Source organism: Schistocerca americana, chromosome 10 (assembly GCF_021461395.2).
Source record: "Schistocerca americana isolate TAMUIC-IGC-003095 chromosome 10, iqSchAmer2.1, whole genome shotgun sequence".
Taxonomy (NCBI): domain Eukaryota; kingdom Metazoa; phylum Arthropoda; class Insecta; order Orthoptera; family Acrididae; genus Schistocerca; species Schistocerca americana.
The window spans coordinates 154,650,904-154,671,751 of NC_060128.1; the positions used below are offsets into that span (position 1 = coordinate 154,650,904).

At 43.5% G+C, this 20,848-nt stretch overlaps 1 protein-coding gene across 1 annotated transcript in view; it reads left to right on the forward strand.

Annotated features, from left to right (window-relative positions):
• Positions 1-20,848, forward strand: part of LOC124552639 (serine protease 33-like) — a 172,014-nt gene that overhangs the window by 122,812 nt on the left and 28,354 nt on the right. Inside the window, exon 5 of the mRNA XM_047126967.1 lies at positions 16,652-16,938. Within this exon, the coding sequence (XP_046982923.1) occupies positions 16,652-16,938 (287 nt within the window). The remainder of the gene's footprint in view (positions 1-16,651; positions 16,939-20,848) is intronic.

Here is a 20,848-nt window from a genome sequence, read left to right on the forward strand (position 1 = left end):
TCAAAAGTATACCCCCCAAAAAATACGTTTTTCATATTAGTTGCATTCTTCTGGCACCTACTGCCAGGCACTCTATATCAGCGACCTCAGTCATTAGACATGGTGAGAGCAGAATGGGGTGTTCCGCGGAACTCACGGACTTCGAACGTGGTCAGGTGATTGGATGTCACTTGGGTCATACGTCTATACGCGAACACAACATTATGAGGGAAATTCTCAGCCCTTTCAGAATGGAAAGTAGTTAAACCAAAACCCTGCAAACAGAAAAATTATCCAGCCTTGTGAAGGGATACGAAAAATAAGATAAATATTCTGTAGACACATTCAACAGACTCCCAGAAAAACAGACTTGCTCACAAAATTTTAACATATATGGAATGTCAGACAACTGTACCTTTGATTCAGCCAGTCAAGATAGATCTAGAAAGAGCCCAGATAAATTTCTTGGACATTATAGACAGACTCTATAGCCTAGTCGGTGTAAGAAAAACTCTGACAATTGCTCGTGGCAGCAAGTGTGGATACTGTTTATTGTGATGACTAGAGCTTCAACAAAAGACGAAGTTTTAGTAAGTTAACATCAATTACGAAAGAAAAAAGTAATTTCACGTCTTCTTTATGGACTATTCCTCGAATTCTGTACGCCACTGGAAGCAAGCGTTGTTCTCTGTAACCTGGCTACACTCTAGATATGTCTCTGAGGAATACTGAGACAGTTTCAGAAGGTTCAATTTTCACACGTAACTGCAAACAGTGGAAGCACAGGTATACAGGTATTGGAAGAGGACAGTTTGTCCCTGTCTCCCGTCGGCCCTCTCTTTTATTCGAGGATCTGACAGATCTCCAAAAGCGCTCTGCATTCTGGGCGTGGACAGATGGATCGTCCGAAGCGACAAATTCCACAGAATGGTGTACAAATGCTTGTTGGAATCTGATGTGTCAGGACAGCACGGAATTCAGCCTTTTACACAACGACGCAAGCGCAGCACAGTAGGCTGTGGGGCGGTAGGACTGGACCAAGTGACACATCAGGCAATCACCATCGACAGTTGCACTGAACATTTATTTGGCACATTTAAACAAGACAAATAACAAATAAAACCATCAACACATTTTAAAAATTACCACACGTCTTAAATTTACCATTTAGATGAGAGCAAGTTACATTCATAAACCACGGCACTTATGGCCTTTTACACATTTAGTAAAATGAGTTAAAATTATTTACTCAAAAACTATGATCAACCTGAAGAACAATTTGCTAAAATTTAACGAGAAAATGTAGTCTCTCGTTACTGCAGTGATTGGTGTAACCGAAGCAATTCAGAGTACAGGCAACAACAAATCAGATATCATGGCACTCTACCACGTTACTTAAATGGCAGGCACCCTACAATGTAGGATAAAATATAAAATTTCCTGGGACCAAGCAACCTCGTGGGATTCAACAAACTCCGCTGTTTCCAGTACAGGCTCAGCCTGGACCCCCAAACGGTATCAGCAACGGTCACGAATAGGCACGAAAAATCCCAGAACTAGTGGGTATCTACAAGAGACTGGCATCTGCCTTAAGTAACTAAAAACACAATCATTCGTTACAGCACATCATCTGTAGAATTAATCAACCTATTAATGAACATTAGCTAAGCAGTACAAATCTATTATCTTATTGCGTAAGGCCAATTATACATCAAGCCGCGAGTGAACTAGATACAGGGACAGCAGGCATGCGCGGGCAAAGGGGGCGGAAAATATACAACAGCACAAGCAGGACGCAAGCCAGGACCCTGCACCCGCTATCAAGACAAAAAGCAGAAGTCCCGATAAAACCAAATCAAAATGCAGGAAATAGCCACACTTAAATTTGTGATTAAATCAGAATTACAAAATCCACATACGGTCATTGAAGGAATTCTTGTAGTTTCATTAATAGAATCAGGTTCACACTATTAAACATACAATAACAACTGGCCTCTCAGTAACTCGTAAGAATTTATGAAACAACTCATTTAGTATTACACACGTGTCTCTCAGACACTTACTTCAGATAGAAACGTAACAGTAATGTTATTGCAATTCACGGCAAAATATACCCAGGGAAAATTTTATCCAGTTCGTCAGCTTAACTCCGTCGTGTGATATAAATACAATAACCAGACGGCACTTAGACAAGGACCAACCAAACTGTTTTCAATGATGGTTATGGTTCAAATGGCTCTGAGCACTATGGGACTTAACTTCTGAGGTCATCAGTCCCCTAAAACAGAACTACCTGAACCTAACTAACCTAAGGACATCACATACATCCATGCCCGAGGCGGCAGTCGAACCTGCTCACCGTAGCGGGCGCGTGGTTCCAGACTGTAGCGCCTAGAACCGTTCGGCCACCTTGGCCGGCAATGACGGTTAAACACTGACAGTAGCAATCTACAAACAGAATGTATCAGCACTCCAGGCCCTAGTAAATGTTGATCATCACATCACATACAGCTCTCACTAGAACACTGCGTACGAAGCAAGCTGAAATTAAACTTATTCGAGGACATAGTAGGAGTAGCAAGGGCCAGCTAAGGAAATGAAGTCAACAGTACAGAACCCAGTAGTCGATTTCGGCCACAATTTACAGCACAAACAAGGCCCTTACCCTCTTGCTTGTTCGACGAAGCCAGCCGCCGTAGATCCCGGTGCCAGGAGAGATGTAGCATGCGAAATACACCAACGGCTTGCCAGTAACGTGACTGCTTCCACGCCGGCGATATTTGCTACGGCGCCGTCACCCGGGTAAACAGCCCCCTTTAGATCTGCTCTTCCTGCTGCCTCGCACGGCACCTGTACTGTCCGCCAGACTTGGCAAACGACGTTACTGCTAAAGTGCGCGTCATTTATGACGGCGGCCGAGTTTAGATTCGTTCTGCGCATCTGACGTCACAAAACACAGTCAGCCAATGAACAGAGAACGACGTTGCCAGAGCTCGACTGCAGTGCAGAGCACGGACGAGTGTCTTCAGTTTTAGAAACGTTCAGTCATAAACAAAGTAATTGAACAAAAGCAATGTCTTGATAGCAGACTTACTTTTATAGAAAGTTTGGAAAAAGCATTCTTTATACCAATTGCTTCATATTCCATTAATTAATTAAACCAAACAAGCCTCCTAATTCAGGCGATAGCAAGGAAAGGTGTTTGTATCATTCTCACTAATCGCTTTTTCGCAATAAAGAACAGCGGTAATTGTTTATTTCTTATTGTACTTCGACGAATCGTAAGTAATTCATAGTCACACCAACAGTGTTTGTCGGTATTTTGCGTGATATTTTAAAGTCCTCTGGGTGATTTATTGAACGACAAGCAGTGGTAGTGTAGTGGTTAAAGTGTATGGCTGCTAAGCGAAAGGTTCTGAGTTCAAACCATGCTTGGTGTTTAATATTTTCTTTCTTTAAAAGCAATATCGAAGTGTCTTACTACATGAATTTTATTCGTTTGAATGTAATTTTTTGAAATTTCTAGTGGCAACTAAAATCGACCATACGGAAAGTATACGCTATGGACTTTTACCTCTGCAAACTCTTCAAAATTTCGTGCAATGGTTTACTACATCTAATGCTGCACAATAACTGCGTTGAACTTCGAAACAAATTTAAGTCATTTAAGGGGGGGAAGGTATCAGTCAAGAAGATGTGTAAAAATCAAATTTTTGGGCCACTTAGTTTTTGTGAAATCGAATGATAAACTGTGTCAAAGCAGTCGAAACACCATGTGTCTGCACAGGCGAGCAGTGCAATGATGACAAAATCGCGCACATCGCGGAATGCGGGGAGCACGTCTCTGTAGCAGCGAAAGGGTTAATGCGGCCGTGGTGGCTTTACTTCATAAACTGCGCGCTCCACCCTAAACGTAAGTTTGCGAACTATACTATGGCGCTGCTTCTCTTGGGGCGTACAACTGGCAACTCAGCAATCTCCCGCGTCTGAGCGGGCATGCGCGAACCGCCAAGATAAAAGAATTGAACTATTGGCGTCCCAAAGCAAAATCCTCGCTACTTGCTAGAGCTTGGCCCTCGCTCCCCGATCGGCCCGGTAGGTGGCGCCACTGCGCGCTCTGCGCACACCGCCGGAAAGATGACCCATACCAGCGGCGGGAATATCGCTCATTAAGCCACACGGCTCAGAATCCTCCGTTCCTGATTGTACAGTAGGATTTAAAGCCATCTGTTACAACTTTGATCCCTGGTAAGATGAAGTGCTTTATGAGAGAGACAGAAGTTTTCTTGCACCTCGAATATACGCGAACTATGAAGTACTTCCAGGATTCCCTTTCAATGCCTCCGAAGATCAGTTTTTGTATTCAGTTTCATTTTTTAGTGACCGTCCTTTACTGCATTTCTTAGTAGCTATATACGGTTCGTCTATTTCAGCTATCCTGTTTTGTTCACCGACAGGAGCACTGTCATTCGCGAATATCACATCTCGACAGAACGCGTAGTAGTCGCAAGCGGTGTTCGTCGATAACTCACAAGGAATTCCTTGAGTGCGAGGTCACAAATTCAATCTTTAGTAACACTCATGTGAAAAGTGATGTGTTAACAATTATTACAGGAAAAACATTAGTTGCCAGGGACCAGAGTTATAACAAATGGCTTTAAAGCCGGCCGCTGTGGCTGAGCGGTTCTAGACGCTTCAGTCCGGAACCGCGCTGGTTCTACGGTCGCAGGTTCGAATCCTGCCTCGGGCATGAATGTGTGTGATGTCCTTAGGTTAGTTAGTTTTAAGCAGTTCTAAGTCTAGGAGACTGATGACCTCAGATGTTAAAGTCCCGTAGTGCTTAACCCCTTTGAACCATGGCTTTAAGTCTTGCTACACCTTGAAAAAAGAAAGATTCCAGCATGAATTTGTAAAGCATTCTATGGAATTTGTCTCGTCGGACGATCCATCCGTCCACATACATAATATGAGCGCTTGTGGAAATTTGTCGAATCGACGATTAAAAGGGAGGACCGAACGGGAGACACGGACAAACTGTGCCTCTTCCAGTACCTGCACTTCCACAGTTTACAGTTGCACGGGAAAATTCAACCTTCTGAGACTCTCCCGGTATGTCTCAGAGACATATCTGGAGTGTATCCGGATTATGGGAAACAAGGATTACTTCCAGTGGCGTATAAAACTCGAGGAATAGTCCGTGTGCTTCAAGAGAGCGATAGAAAATTAATGTCTGAGAAGTGGAGAGATCAACCTTCTCTGGGGTGTGTGTATTACATTTCAAAAATGGACATCGTCGACACTTCAGTAGTGTTCAAAAGAAACCATTAACTTGCTCAATGAACAGCGAATGAAAAATTATGCGCCAAAGTGTGAGTTACAAACCGTGAAGGACGTCCAGCTAGGTTTCCACTCTCAAGGAATGCGTATAGAATCATACTGGTGTACCGGGGTGATGAGAACTGATGGAATGTGATGTCGTGCAACCGAATGAGAAACAGTCTCTCGTGGAGCTTATTGTGAAACTGCTATCCTTCAAGGCGGAGCTGCAGATAGTACGATATCATGTTTTGTAAGCACGGAAAAAAAACACCCAGGTGCCGAATTTCTCCAATAGCTCTAAGTGGTATGAATCGCAATGTCACACATTTTCATCAGGAATAGTTTCCTTTAAACGAGTATGATTTTTATACTCATACCAGGAATCAAGAAAAAGCAAGTTATTTCGACCAGCTATTGGCCAAAAGAAATGCTCCTACCATAGTTGTGTTTCTCTTACGCCCATTTGCTCACTCTTGATGTGCTGTGACGTAAATATTCCCTGCTGCCCTTGCAAGATCACGCACACGAGGAAGAATCGTAGGGGCCAAAGCACCTCCTACTTATCGCAGCGCAATAAATTACTTGCCAGCCAATTTACCATCCATATTAACAGTCGTCATAATTGTATAGGAGTGCGTTAAAGGCGCTGATCTTCGTTGATCTTGACACAACTCTCTTGGTTCCTCTAATTTCCAGGGTTCCTTTCACATGCATTTCCTCTTCAAATCCCGATTGGTCGGAATTGAAAACAAATTCCTTACTGAACTGTGGGATACGTTTATTTATCTCAAATATTTTCGGGAAGATTCCGCAGTATGCTATGCAGCGTCAAAATGACACTTTTTTTGTTTGAAATTTCGCTGCCTTACGACTACCAGTTCTGTAGCACTGTTTGCTTCCTTTGAAATCACTGTAATCTATGCGGCGCGCAATTTGATGTGCATAATATAGTAGCTCAGTATCATGCACATCCTGTGTTTAAACTGTATCTAGCACCCTTGAAACACGCAAACACCGGTTTTAGTAACAAGTGCACCATGTCCTCCCTTGAATGTCCGTAGTTTTTGTTATGCACTACATCGTCATATTGTTGCGGACTTATTCGAAATCTGTTCATAATTTTTTTCCCTACCCTGCAGATGAACTTCCATGTACGTAATCATGTTTAGTATCCGCTGCTTGGACGACGGTTGTCCTTTACTAATTTGTAGTTCCCTATCCGACAAGGAAGATAAACTGCAGGGCGCGACACCTGTTTCAGTATCATTTTCATTTGTTAAGTGCGTATCGTGGTCATTGTACTCCTCAAGTACATTGTCCGCACACTGCAGCGTATTCGACACCACACATTCCACAGACCGATCTTGCAGAAACGCTAATATTCATTTGCCACGTCTTTCTCACTCTGCGAAACTCCTTGTGCTCCTTTTTGAAGAACTGTCAACTTCGCCAACTGTTGGTGTAGATATAACGCAAGGTTTGCTTTGTTTATCGTTGTCATTGCTCTGCATTGTATCAATATCACTAGCACTAACTACGCTCCGTGGCCTTCACCATTGGACATCTCCTGTTGCCATTGGCAGTCAATATTGTGGTTGCATGGTTGTAAGAGGTATGTGCTGCCTATGAGCTGCCTGCGATATGTAAGCTATAAGAGAATCTGAGACCAAAGAGCAGTGTTGACTGCAGTACGAACTGTGTAGCAGTAGCAGTAAGTTGCTGCTAGCGAGCAGTCGCTAGTCTGTCGAGTCTGGTGTTATCATGTTGGCTGGGCCGGTCGCGGTGCAGCGATGCCAGAGCCTGAGTATTATTGTATAAGGTAAAAAGCAGCCTCGCGCATATCTAGTAATATTATGTAAATTCACATGTAAATCTTTTAAAAATTTCCTGATAATAATCTTCGTGATATAAAGTAATTTAAAAAAAAAACATTCATTTCAATTTAAAGAATTTACTAATTTCTTCAATCCATGGTCATTCCTATTGTTGCAAAAGAAAAATCAGTTGCTTCCTTTCATAAAATGACAAATCTGTCGGCCAGAATTGCAAAGAGCTGTGTCGGAAAATTTTTTATATACACTCCTGGAAATGGAAAAAAGAACACATTGCCACCGGTGTGTCAGACCCACCATACTTGCTCCGGACACTGCGAGAGGGCTGTACAAGCAATGATCACACGCACGGCACAGCGGACACACCAGGAACCGCGGTGTTGGCCGTCGAATGGCGCTAGCTGCGCAGCATTTGTGCACCGCCGCCGTCAGTGTCAGCCAGTTTGCCGTGGCATACGGAGCTCCAGCGCAGTCTTTAACACTGGTAGCATGCCGCGACAGCGTGGACGTGAACCGTATGTGCAGTTGACGGACTTTGAGAGAGGGCGTATAGTGGGCATGCGGGAGGCCGGGTGGACGTACCGCCGAATTGCTCAACACATGGGGCGTGAGGTCTCCACAGTTAATTGATGTTGTCGCCAGTGGTCGGCGGAAGGTGCACGTGCCCGTCGACCTGGGACCGGACCGCAGCGACGCACGGATGCACGCCAAGACCGTAGGATCCTACGCAGTGCCGTAGGGGACCGCACCGCCACTTCCCAGCAAATTAGGGACACTGTTGCTCCTGGGATATCGGCGAGGACCATTCGCAACCGTCTCCATGAAGCTGGGCTATGGTCCCGCACACCGTTAGGCCGTCTTCCGCTCACGCCCCAACATCGTGCAGCCCGCCTCCAGTGGTGTCGCGACAGGCGTGAATGGAGGGACGAATGGAGACGTGTCGTCTTCAGCGATGAGAGTCGCTTCTGCCTTGGTGCCAATGATGGTCGTATGCGTGTTTGGCGCCGTGCAGGTGAGCGCCACAATCAGGACTGCATACGACCGAGGCACACAAGGCCAACACCCGGCATCATGGTGTGGGGAGCGATCTCCTACACTGGCCGTACACCACTGGTGATCGTCGAGGGGACACTGAATAGTGCACGGTACATCCAAACCGTCATCGAACCCATCGTTCTACCATTCCTAGACCGGCAAGGGAACTTGCTGTTCCAACAGGACAATGCACGTCCGCATGTATCTCGTGCCACCCAACGTGCTCTAGAAGGTGTACGTCAACTACCCTGGCCAGCAAGATCTCCGGATCTGTCCCCCATTGAGCATGTTTGGGACTGGATGAAGCGTCGTCTCACGCGGTCTGCACGTCCAGCACGAACGCTGGTCCAACTGAGGCGCCAGGTGGAAATGGCATGGCAAGCCGTTCCACAGGACTACATCCAGCATCTCTACGATCGTCTCCATGGGAGAATAGCAGCCTGCATTGCTGCGAAAGGTGGATATACACTGTATTAGTGCCGACATTGTGCATGCTCTGTTGCCTGTGTCTATGTGCCTGTGGTTCTGTCAGTGTGATCATGTGATGTATCTGACCCCAGGAATGTGTCAATAAAGTTTCCCCTTCCTGGGACAATGAATTCACGGTGTTCTTATTTCAATTTCCAGGAGTGTAAGAGCAGATATATTCGCCGTTTTTATTGAGGTAAGAATTTTTGCTTTTTTTTATTCAGAATGATCTTGCAGGACCATGACGCAGCGCAGCTGTCATCCAAATTCTACCAGGTTACTGAATTTATTTTTTATTACGAGGTTTAGGAATTTTTCTGTTTCGAGCTTTTATTAAATGGGAAACAAATTTTGTGTGGAGGTTAAATGTGAATGAATTTCTGTAAGGAGGTTATAAATGGGAACCAATTTTGCTCTGAGGTTACACAATAAATAGAATCATAATAATAATTATATTTTATTACAAATTATTTTGTGGGGAAGTTACACTTAACGTGAATATTATTTATGTTAACATTTTCTGTAGAGAGGTCGCGGTGAATAATTTTGCGTGGGGAGGTTACATGGTAGATAATATGTGGGACGTCGAATAGCGTAAACATCATTGGCCTTTTGCGACCTCGCACTCAGGGGGTTCCTTGTCAGTTTCGGAAGTGGTCGCTTGTGCAGTATACTCTCTCATCGAACACGAGACTAAAATAATGCTCTTTTCGATGCTCAACTTACAGTTGCCGAACCATATGTTTTCCTTGTGGATGTTCTTTTCTGTCACCGCGGGTAGTACAACTTATATGGGAACTCAGCATCGGCGCCTTTCTTACGACGTTTCACACAGCTGTCTCCATAACAGTGCACTTAATTTCTGAAATCGTCGTTTGGTAGCAATCGATATACCTACCAGAAATCCGAGTAACATTGCACATTACACAACCGAGGCATTAAGTTTCGCCAGATAAGGGTATCGGGACTCGAGACCACAACGGCTTCACTCATTCGTATTCAACGCTAAACGTTACACGATGCTCTCTTGGCAACGCACTAATCACTTTTCGTGTCACCCGTCACGACGGGCGCGCGTTCGATGTATTTCGTCGTTCGATGTATGTTGTTCGGAGGCCGCGCGTTCGATAGGCAACGCTTCTTGGAAATTACCAAAAAAAATCACATATGGGAAGTGCCGTCAGAGGAAATCATCATTCCGTTAATGCTAACAATTATTGTGACATTTGCAATTAAGTAAGACACTGCGTGAAATTCGAAAAAGTTTGCAATGAAAAATAGGGGTTTCCATGATTTTGCGTTTGGTGCATATTACATCATATATTTCTGCATATGAAATGTTCAAGTTTTCTTTAGACTTGGGTGGAGACCTCTATCTGTCACCAATCTAGAGAAAACTGGTCTTATATAGCACACTCATTTGCGATCGTGCGCCAGTGATGAAGCCAGAATGAAGTACCCTTAACGTTCTTCATATTTCAGAAACATTTTAAGATACTGAAACGAGATATTAGTAAATGACAGCAAAAAAGATAACAGTATTTTGCCGTTTGGTTATTATGTGAAAGTTCTTTATCTGACATATTATTCCACCAACTACAGACTGTTTAGATAAAACAATGTAATTTTGAAGGCCATCAATAACTGGTGAAATGGGAAATGCTATCCATTTTAGAACAATGTAAGTGAAGACATTTCATGTTTATTTTTTCCCAAGGATGTGTGTCTTCATACGGTATTGACTTTACTTGTCCTCAGTTCCTTATCTAATCAAGTTAAAAAAACCACTGTTTTACAATTCTCTCGCAATTGCATTTGCATAACATGTTAGTGGAGTAACATTGTATAAAATCCGCTGTGTCTTGACAAAAGAAACGAATTTTAGCAACAAGGGAAATATCGGTGTTAATCAAAATTCGCCTCTCATGACGCTTCTGTTACAGTTACAAATGGTTAAAAAGTCAGATAAAAATAAATTGCTGCTTTCGTTGCATTTTCAACGGAATTATTTTTAGATACTCATCAAAGTAGAGGTGACACCAGATCTTTTTGGATGATCACCATGCAAGTGTGTAGGCGTGGAACGGTTCCACTTAATATTTACAAAAAAACGTGAACATAGGCTTCAATTTAGAACGGCACTTCTCCTCGAGCGCTCGGCACTTCCCCTGCCGTGGCTGCCCCCAACCCCCACCACTACCGCTCTCTTCATACGCGCCCTGTTGACTGCACATCTTCTGGCCACGTTATTCTGCATGCACTCTACAATGCCAGTGGAGGCAAAAGTGTTTCAAAGCACACTTTACAGTGGACATCGTTGAACATGGGGCTCCACAGCAGATGATCCCTGTGTGTTCCCTTGCTGACTCAAACACATCACAACTACGACTGCAGTGGCCAGAAGACAGACGAGATTGGACCATGGATCAGTGGAAACGTGTCGCCTGGTTTCTCGAAACATGCACTGCAGCTCGAACGTAGGCTGGTGAGGGTGATATCACTGTGCCTGGGACATTCTCCTTAGTTCCTGTGCAACATGTGATAGTAATCAATGGCACTGTGACAGGTGTGGACTATATGAACATTATAGTGGGACATCTGTATTCCTTCATTATGGCTATGGCATCTTCCAGCAGGATAACTGTCTGTGTCACGAGGACTGAATCGTATTAGAATGGTTTGAGAGGCACAGTAGTGCCTCACGTTGATATCTTGATCATCCAATGTTTATCCAGTGGATCACATCAGTGTACCAGCTGTGTGTCCAAGTGGGTTGCATAATTTATGGGAACTGCAGGATCTGTATGTAGGTGTCTCCTGCTACATATCTCCAGAGACTTATGAAGGCCTTGTCGATTGTTTTCCACACACTGTCACTACTGTATTGAGTTCCAGATGTGGACAGACGTTCTTGTTTACGAGGTGGTCATAAGTTTGTGGCTCATAAATGTATGTGTGAGCCCCAGTTCAGCTGATCAGCTAATGCCGCCATTGGTCTGTTGTGAATGGCAGCCATGCCTGAGTTTAAATGTGGATTACCGTGTGCAACGAAAGGGATGCCACTTGGTCACCACTCAGTTGGTGATGTCACTTTCAGCCATGCCACAAAAGTTAAAAACGCTTTAACTTTGTGACACCACTTTCTAACTTCTACCATCGATTAGCATTGGAAGGGGCCGCCGTCTTTGAAGTTAATATGCCGTATTTGATAGTGCTCATACTTTTATTTATTTACTTAACCTTATACGATTAACGCCATCAGGCCCACACTTTCACCGAACCAGGGTTCCACAGGTGCAGTACCTACGAAATAGCAAGTTTAATATTACAAATAGTAACAAAATAATTTGAGTCTCTTAAGTGGCAGTGTGAGTAAATAACATCAGTTGTAAAATGGCAAGAACTATGCCCTTACATGAAGTCAATTAAGATCACCGAACTCACATTGAGCGAACAGTAGGGCTGAACAAAAATGAGTGACAAGGCATAATGCACCTTGTAGAGGGTATAGTATGGATGTATTGGAATAATTAATGTTGGGAGATGGTTTTAAAGTCATTCACATGACATGAAATCTTTGTGGAAATGCGTCGATTTACTGGAGGCTAGTTTATCCCAGGGAAGTATTCAGAGTTGACCGTGGCTGGGTGGCAGCTGGGGAGCAGCGAAGGGAAGCGACAATAGGCAGCTTAGGGCGGCTCAAACCCTGAGAAAGCGGTAACGTTGCGGGGCCTCCAGCTGCCTTAATATCAGTGACAGTGAGGGGGTGGTTGACCCCATGCTGGTGTACCAGGAAGCAGACGGAGAACTTGTACACCTGTTGATAAATGTCTGTCGTCCCATTTTCAGTGAAACATGCGAGAAAGCCGCACAAAGCTAAGGTGGAGCGGTCAACAGAGGCCGAGCTATGCATGTTCGTGACTATAGCAACTTCACGCTGAAATCATGGTCTGCAGAGTCTGAAGTAAACTAGGTGAAGAGCGACAGAATGAAATACGCCGGCCTCTGATGGGTACACAAGACCAAGGAATTTCAAGTACTTTCCTGGGAGTCAGAATTTCGGAAAAATTGGTGTTTTATGCAGATGCTAACCTTGATGGGTGGCCTGGGAGGAGCTAAATAGCAGAAGTTGAGAGGAAGGGAAATTTTGTGGGAATTTGTTCACTTCCCAGAGCAGGCATTGGTCAGCGCTGGGAAGCGACGCATAATTAACACGACTTGCGCTGCAATTGGCGTAAGTGATTTTGCTGGAGGGAAAACCGAGGTGAAGAGCAGACTGGCAGAAGTCTCAGTAGAGGTCTTCCGTTTCCAGATTGCCTAGAGTGTGGACGCGGCGCTCTTTACTCAGCTTGCCTGAGAGAGAGTGAGCATCTCTGCAGTTTAGGACTTAGCAAACGGAACGATTGAGCTTGGAAATAGAAAGCTTTCATTCAGCTATGTACTGGGCAAGATAGCTGGGAGTGAATAGATTAGCGCAGCCTTGCAGCACTATGAGGCTGGCCGACGTCCGCATGATGACGATGCTCCGCCACGCTGAATTTGGTGATATTGCGCCCACTCTGGCTTGAGTTAGGCCACTGATTAATTTGTTGGATCATGCCGGAAAGTTTCCACGAGAGTTTCATGGGCCGTGTATTGTAGAATTCTTCTCGCTCTTCGGGTTACACCTGGGTCAGTTGATAGGAATTAATTTTTATTTATTGCGGTTTACTCCACGTAAACGCAATAATATTCCCACTGCCTGTTAGGAGACTCATGTAATGTGATGATTGAAGGTCGTGAGTTAAAATAAAGTTGTGCTAATCGACTGCATCTGTTTTCAATCAAGTAGTTGAAATCCCAAGTCACTTTCTTAATTAATTTAATGTTCAACATTTGCATCTGGTGTTCAATAGCTGAATATAACATCAATGTGCACCCCTTTTTAATTAAAAGAGATCAATTCTGAATCAATTAATGTCAACACTGCCACCGCAGTTCAGTCAGGAGTCACAGGGCCTTATTACTTTCTTTGCCTTATCCAATATTGTGGCAGTTTTCCACTCTCTGTTGATCTGTTAGTCAATTAGCTGGGGTGAACACACGCCAAAACCAGATAAGTGACGGGTGGGGTGTTACACAGTTATGAACTAGTGAAGTTAATTGTGGTATTACTTCTACTACTGTAGCTGCTGCCACTAATAGTGATTATAGTAGTAGTAGTAATAATAATAATAGTAATGACAATAATAACAATAAAGATAGTGGCAGATATAAAAAGAATTAATACATGTTCAAAATAGATGTTTTTTTGTACAATGAATTCTGGGGAAAGGAAATTTAAGGAGACTGCACTTGCTAAGAATACTGGAAAATGAGAAAGTTGTGGTTGGAAAGAAGGATGTACAAGGTAACGAGATTGTACAGAGCTAATGGTAACCATTGCTGTACCTTTAGTAGAGATGTCATAACTTGTCTTCTGAAGTTGGAGATGTTATTCACTTTTCTAATACAATGCGAGAGGTTGTTCCAGAGTCGGGATCATGCTACTGAGAAGGACTTCGAAAGTGGTCGAATGATGGAGTGCGATAGCAAGGTGCTTTTGCCATTTTGGTTCAGAAAATAGCATTAAGATCAAGGAGGAAGATGAGAGACTCTGTTCATTGATAAGACAATTAGAAGACAGAAGGTATGGAAATCTCTACGCTTGTTTGCATGCAGCCAGAATAGCTTTGCATATGATGACGAAATTTGATCAAAGACTGAAACATCACAAATATAACGATCACAGGCATTCACAACTAGACGCCATGAGCTTCCTGAGAAAGGTCATGCAGGATAACATCCACTGTAATCAGTTCGAAATCGGGAGGACGACGGTTCATTCCTGCATCCGCCCATCCTGATTTAGGTTTCCCGTGATTTCCCTAAATCGCTCCAGGCAAATGCCGGGATGGTTGCTTTGAAAGGGCACGGCCCACGGCCGACTTCCTTCCCCATCCTTCCCTAATCCGATGAGACCGATGACCTCGCTGTTTGGTCTCTTCCCCCAAACAACTCAACCCAACTTGGAACTGTAAGTGTTTGTACAAGTTTCTTTTTCATATCAAGAGGGAAGAGCTTTTTATATTTTCATAGGACATGGAGAAATGCTGATACCTCCTTGCACATTGCAGTTATATGCTCGGTCCAGTTTAGATTTTCATCTGTTATTAGTCCTAGTCTCTTTAATGAAGGAGACAAGTTGGTATTAATCCCATTTAGGGTTAAAGATGGTAGGAATTCCAGGTATTTCTGGCTAATGAGTCTAGAATGACCAACCAATACTGCTGGAGTTTTGGATGAGTTGCGCCAGTGTTGCTAGTGCACACAGGTCCTACATAGCTGTCTTCAGGTTTATTGGTTTTGCACTTACGTTAGATACTACTGAAGGTCATCAGCATGTGGGTTTATCAATGGACAAAATTGATGACACATTGTTGACGTACAATGAAAAGAGTATAGGACCTAATACCAAGCGCTGAGGAGCGACTGATGCTACCTGCTTCCACTCTGACTTTATTGTGCCGGACATGACGTATTGCTGGCGAGAAGTCAAGTATGAACGAAACCATCGCACTGTACTTGGCAAGAAATTTAGATTGCCAAGATTGACAAGTAAAATGTTTGAAGTTGACAGTGTAAAAGGCTATGTTGAAGTCTAAGATACTTTTGTTTTAGGAAAATATTTAGTTCCTATGATACACTGCATTAAGTACCACTGCAAAATACATTGTTTTGAGTGTGGTTTATTGTGGGACAGTGGTAAGGTGTGTGACTTTGTTGTATAAAGGTTCTGCCATTGTAGTTATGTACATATGATTAATTTACGAGGTGAAAGTATATGATGTTTCTATTATATGATACACAAATAAATTTTGTGTGTGAGTAAGCAGTTATTATTTGATTAGTGAAAGGTGATGTGTGGTTTCAAAGCAGCTCAATTTATTCTAAAAATGGTGAAAATTAAAGCCATACTGGCAGTATATTCCGATAACAAGATTCTAGTACTGGAAACTTCAACGCTCTTTAAACATTTGTCCAGTGGATGTGAAAAAGGAAGTCTCTAGTGGCAGTATTATGTCAGATTGAGTTTGATTTTTAATAAATGAAATCAACTAAATCTCGTATCTTTTAGTGCGCTGGCACGAATTATAGCTCCAAAATTCGGTGAAGGATAGAATATTTCGTTGTATTTAACTGACGTGGGCTGCAGAAGTGAAAATATTAGTTTTTAAATGAGTCTTTACGGCGTCATAGATAGCATCCAACATACCACACAAAATCTTTGAAATTGTACTTTTGAGAAAGTAGTGTAGGCCTAAATGTTGGAAATATGTAATCAACAAATGGTGATTATCTGTGTCACTTCTAGTTGTTCTTGAGCCGGAACTGCTTCTTTAATGTGAGTATCGGAGTTAGAGCTCAAACCACAGGTTTACAAGTACTCTGAATTAGCTTTTTGTTACCCGAAAGTGTATGGGTTTTCGTTTAAGAGTGTTACGTCCATTTACTTGCTTGATGCCTTTGTGCTATTTGTGCATAAATTCCGCTTCTAAATCCAACAATCGTGCTTTCTCTTCTTCTTTATTGGATTCTTAGCTCAGTTCTAACACTATAACCTGAATGACAAGACCAATATCCGTATGAACAATTCCAGCTGACGCCACACTGAAAACAATGCCACGACACTTTTGACAGGAGCATGTGGAAACTGCAGCATTCAGCTCCGCTGCCCCATCGGCCATCATATCACTTGCTGTTGTGTCATTTTTGTTGCATGTGGAAACCCGGCTTGATGCGTTTCATGTGTGTGGCATGTCACAGCCCCCATTCAGTCGATGCACTGCTTGTTCTTGGCGGTTGGCAGCCCCGCCACCGCTGACACAACGTTTCTGTGGCAGCCCTGCTGCAGCTGTCGTGGCCTAACTTAAGCCAATATGTTGCTTGTATGTGGGGTTGGCAGCCCTGCTTCCACTGACCCGCTGTTTGTGTGGCAGCCCTGCTGCAGCTGACGTGGCCGGCCAGCGGCGTGACGCCGGCGTGCCTGCCCCCGCCGCGAGCCGCCTCCGCCCCCGCCGCCGCCAGCTGCGTGGCCACGGGCTGGGGGCGGTCCAGCCGCTCCGCCGCCGCCTCCACCCCCGCCCCCGGCCGGCTGCTGGAGGCGCGCCTGCCTCTCCTGGAGACGCGCCGCTGCCGCCGCCTCTACCAGCGCGTCTCTGACGTGTCCCTGGGGCCGGGACACCTCTGCGCCGGCCGGCTAGACGGCTCTCAGGCCGCCTGCGTGGTGAGTCCGCAACTGTAGCCTGCCCAGGCTGCAGGCAACGAACTCACTTCGTTCCCCAAGATGTTTGTTTAGCATGTGACATTTTCACATTACAGAAAACAAACTCATTTTACAAATAACTAGCTAGTACCGAGTGTTGCCCGGGTACGTATTTATTCGAATTCTATTAGTCCATGTCTTCCTCCTCCTTCTCCATGTCCATCTCCTTCTCTCCCTCTCTTTGTTCACTTCCATCACCATCACTCTCTGCCCATCTGCTTCTGATCCTCTTCCTGCCCATCTGCTCCTCTCCACTCTCTCTGCCCACCCGCTCCTACCCACTATCCTTACCCATCGGCTCCTTCCCCCTATATTTTATCCAGTCCCCTCTCTCTCCTCCAGCCCTTTCTATCGCCTAATCAACCCCTCTGTCTCATTCTCATCTCCTCTACCTCCTCCTCACCCCTTGTATCTCCTCCTCAACCCCTCTGTCTCCCCCTCAAATCTATCCCCTCATCCCCTCTCTCTATCCATGTCTCCCCCCTCTCTCTCTGCCCACCTCCTCCTTCCCCTCTCTTTCTCCTCCAACCTGTCCTCCTCTTTCCTTTCTCTCTCCATAACCTCCTCCTCGATCTTGCTTTTCCCTTTCCTGTCCATTTCTCCCTCACTTTTTCTCTGTCCATAGCCTTTTCCCCTCTCTCTCCACATTATCATCCCATCATTATCATCATTGCTCTTTCTTACCCCAAGAGTATTTCTTTCCAGACTGCAAGTTATATGGTTGTAATTGGTTTAGCAGGAGCTGTTTACTCTCACATTTGCCCACATACGCATATCACATATTTCACCTGTATCCAGCGCTTTTTTTCCAAAAAAAAAGTTTGAGGGTACTCCGATATTGGATATAATGCAGCGAAAGTTACTTATAACCGAAGCATGGGATACCACCTGTCTGCTTTTAGCCATAACGTCATCAACATTTCGAACTAAAAAAAAAAAAAAAAAAAAAAAAAAACGGTATCGGACTCTTCAGTTGAAATGCTGCTAAAATGAAGCAGGCAATACCGAGAAACACTCAAATCTACAAGATAATGTGGTAGTGGTATCGAACACTTCAGTTTACATGACCTCAAATGAAGCATGCGATTCCCATCAACCCCTAGTTTTCTGCTCACCTCTCACCTTCAACTTAACTTACAATTGCAACGAAAGACAGGACACACTGTCGCACAAGCGACAAGACGGTAATGAATCGCGAAGGATGATGGTAGCGGGGCCGTGGAGACAACTATCGGTAGCGCGGTGTTTGAGCGTACGCATATCCGTTTAACACTACCATCGCCCACTATTAGGGGGCGAGGGCACTACGTGCTTGTCGAACTGGCTGCCAGCGATTCAGTTGTCGAGAACGGTTGCCGCAGCTTCGAAATGCTTGAAACAGTCAATGACATCGCTTTTCCCACCAAAAACTGCACTGGTACCGTTCGTACTGCAATTACCAACACTAAAAAATGAAATAAAAAATTTACGTCCGTGAAATAAATCTTTGGCACTCTTCCAAGTTCTCAACATCGTAAAAAAAAAATTACTTTGTCGACGAAGAAGTTTAGGGGTACGCATCCCCCAGCGTTCCCCCATAAAAACAGCACTGCCTGTATCCCAGAAAATTTCACCCTGCAAATTCGTTTCTCACAGCTCAATGTTTATGAAGTTATATCTCATGAAATACGTGTCATACAGCTATATAATTCTGCAGGTACGTTCATCGGCATATGTCGATACCATCTGCAAAATGTATTGCGAACAGAGTTTGTAGCAATGAACTAATAAAGTTAAACAAAATTCATGATGCGGCTGTTTTTCATGCATCTCAGTGTTTATGACTTCATATATCCTGAACTGTGTGTCGTACAATGACATAATTTTGCAGGTACATTGAGTGGTATATGTGAATACTGTCTGCAAAGTGTGCCACGAGTAGGGCTGTTGATAAAATATCGACATATTTCCAAAAGATATCAATATAGCGACATTATTTTTTCGCCGATGTATCGATATCGAAATGGTGATATCGAGTGCCAATATAATTTTTTAATATAATATTTTTTTCACAATTTTCGAAAAATATTTGAAGTTGTTATTTTGAAATTGTAGTAGAACATAATTTTACTTTTACTGTGTGAAGGAGTCCTACTACTTTCATCACGTCCAGTCTTCCTCTTTCACTGTGTGAAACAAGTATAGATTGCACAGTTATATTGGAGGTGGCGGTGTGAGTGGAATAACAAAATATCCGCTGTGAAAAAATGGCACATCAGCTGCGTTGAAAAACCATTTTTATCGCAACTAGTATGCTATTTCTTCACTTCGGCATTCTTCAACAAAGCTGCTGAAACTGATGAAGAAAAATCTAAATGACAAGATTGGTATTTGCGGTGGGCGGAGACGTGTGAGTGGAAATGCTGACGTAATCGGCGCTGCCAACAGAAACTGCAACGTTTACCTTCAGCACGCAATTTTGACACTACAACTGCTAGGTCGCTGACATTTGCAGAAATGAAAAAACAGGGACGTCGACATGAGGTGTTCCAGACAAATCCGATGTGTGATGAAACCGAACGACAAACCCATCGGACACCTTTTATTGTTCCGCTTACCTGCAGTTATCATTGTTTGCAAAACGGTTATCGCCAAGAGTGAACGTGCATTGTTTTCCTTTCAGTTCTTGCTCTGAGGAGGGGGGGGGGGGGGGATAATCAGGCTGCTTGCTTGTTGATATACAGAATATCTAATAATAAATCAACACTTAAGTATACAGCTCTAAAATTGGCAATATTTTCACAATGTGCAGCCGATAGTTTTACCGTCGATGCAACGATAACTTTTTTTGGCATATTGAGAGCAGATAATGATATTTTTTAAATATCGATATATCAAGTTCCCGATATTTTTGAAAATATCAACAGTCATAGTCGCAAGTATAACTGAAAGTAAAGAAGTAATAAATTAAAACGCCATAGATGATGTGGCAGTATTTCTGCATGAACGGCAGAAATGTAATAAGCGGTAAACTTCTTTGCTTTCATTATTTTGTGGGTATTGTCAGTGAGAAAACGTTTCGTAATGGTTTGAAATTGTGTGTAAAGTTTGTTGCATGTTACTAAGTGCTCTCTTTCTCAGACTCGGGCTGAATAAAGTCTAGATATTCGTAAGCCGAGGCCTACAGCTATTTTTCATCCCCATCCTCACCCCTTGATAGGTGGCTGGTTCTTACCACCATATCCACTGTTTCCATAGATAATGATACTAATTAGTTTAGGTGGTGGGTTATTTGTATAATTATCATTGTATTGTATTGTATTAATGAAGATTATTTTTAACAAAAAAATAATAATGATACGTGTACCAAGTTCGGCTGAAATCGATTCAGTGGCTTAAATGTTAACCAAAATGTGTTAATACTATCCACTCTTTACCGCGGAGTTCCTCAGACTGGCCGGATTTAAAGTGATGTCGTTGCACAGAGGTGCGTAATTACCGCTTCTGGCAGTCATTATGGCTGCAGCCAGACATCATATGAATATGCGCACATTCAATTCTCTCGACGGGTAATAAGTATTAGTGTACTTCCATGAAAGTACTGACATTAAAAAAGTAGTCGAACATGAAATTTACACAAAAGTTATTGATTACAGCGTTATACACAATTTTTAGGACTTTTTCTTGCATGACAGCCTAGCTTTGTGACTTTTAGTAGCTTTCATTCGCCTAAAGTATGTCAGCAATTAACTGTAGTACACTGGAATGCCTTCACATTTCTTCTTTTTTGAGCGTGTTGAAAACCTGGCTGTAGCACACTCTTCTACATTCAGTGTGGTTTTGGTGGTGGCACTGGCAATGTCAAGTCAGATTCATACAGAAATGCCACATC